The following is a 4834-nucleotide window of genomic DNA, read 5'->3' as shown; positions in this document are numbered from 1 at the left end:
AATATTGTTCAATGGTGAGACTTGGGAAATGCCTTCCAAAATAGAATTAAGATCGGTTGTGTTGTTAACCTGGGGCATATTGACTTGAGAGCATTTTTAAATGATGCGAAAGTTTTGATAATTGAAAAAATTAATAATATTCGAGAACATGAGGAAAACCTCAAAGTATGCGTCACTCTTTTATGTGGTTTTGAAAATTTAAAAAGTGACGTTACTATAAAAGACAATCCTCTATATTAAAATTGATGTTTACAACAAACATAACTGAATATCGAATATATATCGAAATTATCGAATTCTCGAAAAAATGTGATCCCTGATTCCTTATTGGGTTAATTTAAACTCTTGATTTATGTGATTGGTTGATAAACTCTTGATTTATGTGATTGGTTGAAAGTTCTTATAATAGTCTGAATATGGACATATTAAATTTTAACTGTTTTAATTTAATATAATATTTAAAATATGTAATTATTTATAATAATTTAATAAAAATCTGATCATTATTCAGAACTTAAGGTTATGATACGTCAAATGTTTGTTTTCGTTTTTTGATTTTAAAATACAAGTAAGTAATAATGAAGATGTTACTACGAGGATCGATATAATTTTTGGTACAATTAAGAGTCTCTCATTTGACTTCAAATCTTAATGAAGAATGTGCTTTCAAGATCACGCTCTTTCCGCTTGAGGACTTCGTAACATCGTGACACGCAGTTGATATTTTTGAGGTTATCCTAATCCTAAAATTAATTAAACGTGATTGTGTGTGAAATTTATTTATTTAAACGATTTTTGTGGATTCACAAATTTTTGATTTTAAATTAAAAAAAAATGAATGATATGACGTCGAACGATAAGTTTGATCGGCTTGAAGTTGGATGTAATTTTATGTAAGTATAATTGTAATTTTTAATAATAATTTTAAACAATAAATTTACTGAATTTACCCGATAAAAAAAGATTTTATACAATTGTATAAAATTATATACAAAAAATGGCCCGATCCAATCGTATACAACTGTATAGAAATTGTATACAATTGGATCGGGCCATTTTTTCCATCCAATTATATATAGTCTATATATAATTGCATAAAATCTTTTTTCATCGGGTATTATATATCTCTATAATTTTGTTTTTTGTTAGAAAAATTACTGGAATGGCAGAAGATATCGAAGGGCTGAGGAAGTTATCACGAAGTAAAACGCTTTTTCGGTTCGTTATGAATAATGGCACCGGAAGGAGAATTCGGGTTCTTGCATTCGACGAAGATGCTATAGAAGTTCAGGATAAAATAAAACCAAACGGGGTAATTTTTTTCATTATTAATTTTCTGCTAATTAAATATTAATAACAGACGGTACTAGCGTTTTTTACATTTAGACGTTCTTAACATTTTTTAATTTCTTGAAACTATTTTCAATATACCTGAAAATTAAATTTTCTTCTAGGAGAACTCTATCTATTAAATTTTGAAGGCATTCTCAGTCAGTACCCCCCACTTTTTAAAAATTTTCAATGATTCTAAACTGTCGTATAAGTGTTGAAATTTTTAGTGATCAATTTCTAAATAATTCAAGAATTGATTAAAAAAAGGACAACATAGTTACAACTTCGCCAAACTATAGATTTTGAAAAAAATTACTCACAGTTGTTATCAATTTCGAGTTTAATAAAATTTGGTTGATGAATTTTAGCCTAAAAAATTTGACATTCCAAATTATAATGTTAACATGAAGGTTTTACTGAAATTTATTTAACAAATTTCGTTTAACTTCTATTTGATATCAACTGTAATTAATATTTTTTTGAAATCTATGGCTCGACGAAACTGTAACTGCTTTACCCTGTTTTCAGTTAATGCTTAAACTTTTTTTAATTAATTGTCAAAATTTTAATACGGTCATTACAATTGAAAATCATTGAATATGTTAAAAAATGTGGGAGGGGGCATTGTCTGAGAATAGCCTTAATTATGTGAATTGAGATTATCTTAAAATTCTAATTTGTAGATTTATTCATTAACAAGACTACGATGTGCCGCTGTTAACCTTCAGTATTTTAAAGAAGCAGACGGTGTCTTAAATCAAGAACTTCATATTACTTCTAAAAGTAAAGTTACTAAACTTGGAAGCAGACAAACGAATCCCGTAGAAGTAAAATTAGTAAAGATGTCGGAAATCGCGGAATTGTTTAGTGTTATCCGTAAGTATGGAGGTTTATTATTTGTAAATTTTATTTTCTTCACGAACAATACGTCCTGCACAGACTTATTGATTAAATTTATTTAACAAAAAATTAAAATCGTTTAAAAATTTAATAAAAAATATGTTGAATAAAAATATTTATGTTTTTATTCAATATTCTAGGCCTACAAGGTTTTATTAGCGATAAGATCGAAAACGATAGCAAAAACTCTAAGTTGAGTTGTGGTTCCGGTGCCATTACTGATAGTGTCATTCAAGTTCAAGTAAATGTGTTCAATATTTTGCCGAGCGATGAAGTATCTGAAGAAGGAACGCATGTAGAAGTCTGTGGACGGCTAACTCGTGATAAAAATTGTAAGTCTTTTAATTTTTTTTTTATATGTATGTGTTTGAACTTTTCTTTCATTTAACTATTTTTTTTTATCAAAGATCGACTAATTATTACTATAATTTAAATTAATTTATTCGTGACTAAAAAGATATATGAATGTGAATTTAACACGAACGTTAATGTTGTGGGTATTTCGTAATTTTTAAAAAAATTAAATAAGTAAACGAAAAGTTATTGGAATAAAATTTGAAGTGTTTGAATTTAAAGAATTTGAATAATTTATAAAAGAGCTTGACATGCATCTAAAATATTTTTTTTTAATCGTCAATCTTTTTTTTCACTGTAAAAATTAAATTTTTTTAATGTTCGCTATTTTCCGGTTTTTGCTTTAAATAAATGTTTTTAATATTGGAGTAGGATTTTTGTTATTCGTTGTTTGAAAACGATACATGTTGTTCTTTATCAAAATAAATTTACGTGCCTCATAACTTTTAGTAAATTTTTTTTGTTATTTAGATGGATTAACCTATCTTCAATGTAGTAAAATGTCGGATATTACGAAGGTGGATGATGAGAAAATGAGTACTAATGCGCTTAATACAAATTTCGTCAGTCCCCAATCCAAACGCTTACGTACTGAGACAGACGCGCCGAAAGAAAAATCAACAACAATTAAGACCGATTATTTGGAAAACATTAATCCTAATCATATGGAAAGTTAAAATTTGAAGTATTGAGATTTTTAACTTACATATGAGTGAAGGCATTAAAACTGAAAGGGTATAAGAGACAAAAAAAATCAGATTCCTAATATAATTTGTTAAAACGTTAAGATTTATTGAACTGAACATCAGGTTCGAATTAAAAAATTTTTTTTTCTCTCTTATACTTTTTTTATTTTGACTCGATCATATAAGTAAAAATTTAAAACCAAAAAGTATAAATGGCGCTGTGAAGTATAGTAGTATTTCATATTGTTATGTCCAAAATGGTAGCTTGTACTGTAATATTTTGGACAAATTATTATTTTTATTATTTTCGGCCCTAGTCTTTCGACCACTAGACCGGGATCACACTGAGTGTAATTATCTGGGAGGTGTGTTCAAAAATAAAAGATGTTTGATGTACAAATTAAATTACTATATATATTCTAAAAATATTTCAACGATATGAATACAATATTCGAAATTAAAATTATAATTAGGTGGCTAATAAGCCGACACTATTCGTATATTCGAAATTAAAATTATAATTAGGTGGCTAATCAGCCGACACTATTCGTATATTCGAAATTAAAATTATAATTAGGTGGCTAATCAGCCGACACTAATTGTATAAACAGAAGAATGATTATTAATTCAGAATTATATCGAAGACATAAGGTGGCGAGCCGCCTACACTTACCTCAGATAGCACATTATTTATTTTTACTTTCTGATTCCTATTTGATAGATATGACTTAAACCATTCCAAAACCGTACAATTAATGCCAAATTTCTTCAATTTTAATAATAAAATTTCCCTATTGACAATCTCAAAAGCTCTCGCAAAATCTATAAACACAATGCTAGTATATAATGGCCATCCAATTTCTTTCTCCAGTCAATAATACAGTTTTGCAGTGCAGTCTCGCATGGAAAAGTATTTCTAAACCCAGATTGTTCATTTCTTAAGATGTTATTAATTCCAATAGGGTCATTCCATGTCAAATCGACAAATGGTTGGAATCGACCCCCTCCGATTTGGATAAACTTTGGTGAAGAGTTTTGTCCCATCATAAAACAAAGTTCTGCCAGAGAAAAAATTTTTAGAAACTTTCTCTTGAGAGTTAAGCAAAATTGATAATTTCACTGTTTATCTGGTTTTTTAAGCTTATTTGTTTAATATTTCATAACCTACTGTATATTAAAAACAAAACCACCGATGCAATTGAAGAGGACACTTATGAAAATAAGTATGAAAAAAAAATTTTTTGGGAAAAAATTTTGAAAATTACCAAAATTGGAGAATTTTGAATTTTTCAAAATTGTAAAAAGTAAAGTTCGCAGTGTAATTTTAGGCTCTGAATTTTTTATATTATGCCTCTCACATATCTTAAGAAATTCTGAAATTTTCAATAGGGGGTTTTTTCTTCTTTTGAAACTATGAATTTTTGAATTTTGGCAAAATGATTTTTTTCAATTTTTTCAACTTTTTTGTTGATTATAATTATTCTACCACATGATTATTGAAGTTTGAGCTCTAAAATATTTTTCTTATGTTAATGGGATGTAAAAACAAAAATTTCTCAAAA

The 4834-nt window shown here is 27.5% G+C and overlaps 1 protein-coding gene across 1 annotated transcript; it reads left to right on the top strand.

Moving 5' to 3' along the window:
* Positions 1-703: 703 nt before the first annotated feature.
* On the top strand, positions 704-3655 carry LOC130676151 (uncharacterized). The gene is made up of 5 exons (XM_057482177.1): positions 704-893; positions 1150-1312; positions 2016-2208; positions 2373-2564; positions 3058-3655. Exons 1-5 carry the CDS (start codon positions 835-837, stop codon positions 3261-3263), a joined length of 813 nt encoding a protein of 270 aa, XP_057338160.1. The 5' UTR covers positions 704-834; the 3' UTR covers positions 3264-3655.
* The last annotated feature ends 1179 nt before the right edge of the window (positions 3656-4834 follow it).

Source organism: Microplitis mediator, chromosome 10 (assembly GCF_029852145.1).
Source record: "Microplitis mediator isolate UGA2020A chromosome 10, iyMicMedi2.1, whole genome shotgun sequence".
Classification (NCBI taxonomy): domain Eukaryota; kingdom Metazoa; phylum Arthropoda; class Insecta; order Hymenoptera; family Braconidae; genus Microplitis; species Microplitis mediator.
The sequence above is the reverse complement of the archived record's forward strand: the minus strand, read 5'-3'. Positions and strand labels throughout refer to the sequence as shown.

What these genes read in the sequence shown, in the direction of transcription:
- LOC130676151 (XM_057482177.1), top strand. Translation starts at nt 835, where the DNA reads ATGAATGATATGACGTCGAACGATAAGTTTGATCGGCTTGAAGTTGGA. An exon ending in GAAGTTGGATGTAATTTTAT is followed by an intron (nt 894 to 1,149) that starts GTAAGTATAATT and finishes GTTTTTTGTTAG; the next exon opens with AAAAATTACTGGAATGGCAG. An exon ending in GCTAACTCGTGATAAAAATT is followed by an intron (nt 2,565 to 3,057) that starts GTAAGTCTTTTA and finishes TTTGTTATTTAG; the next exon opens with ATGGATTAACCTATCTTCAA.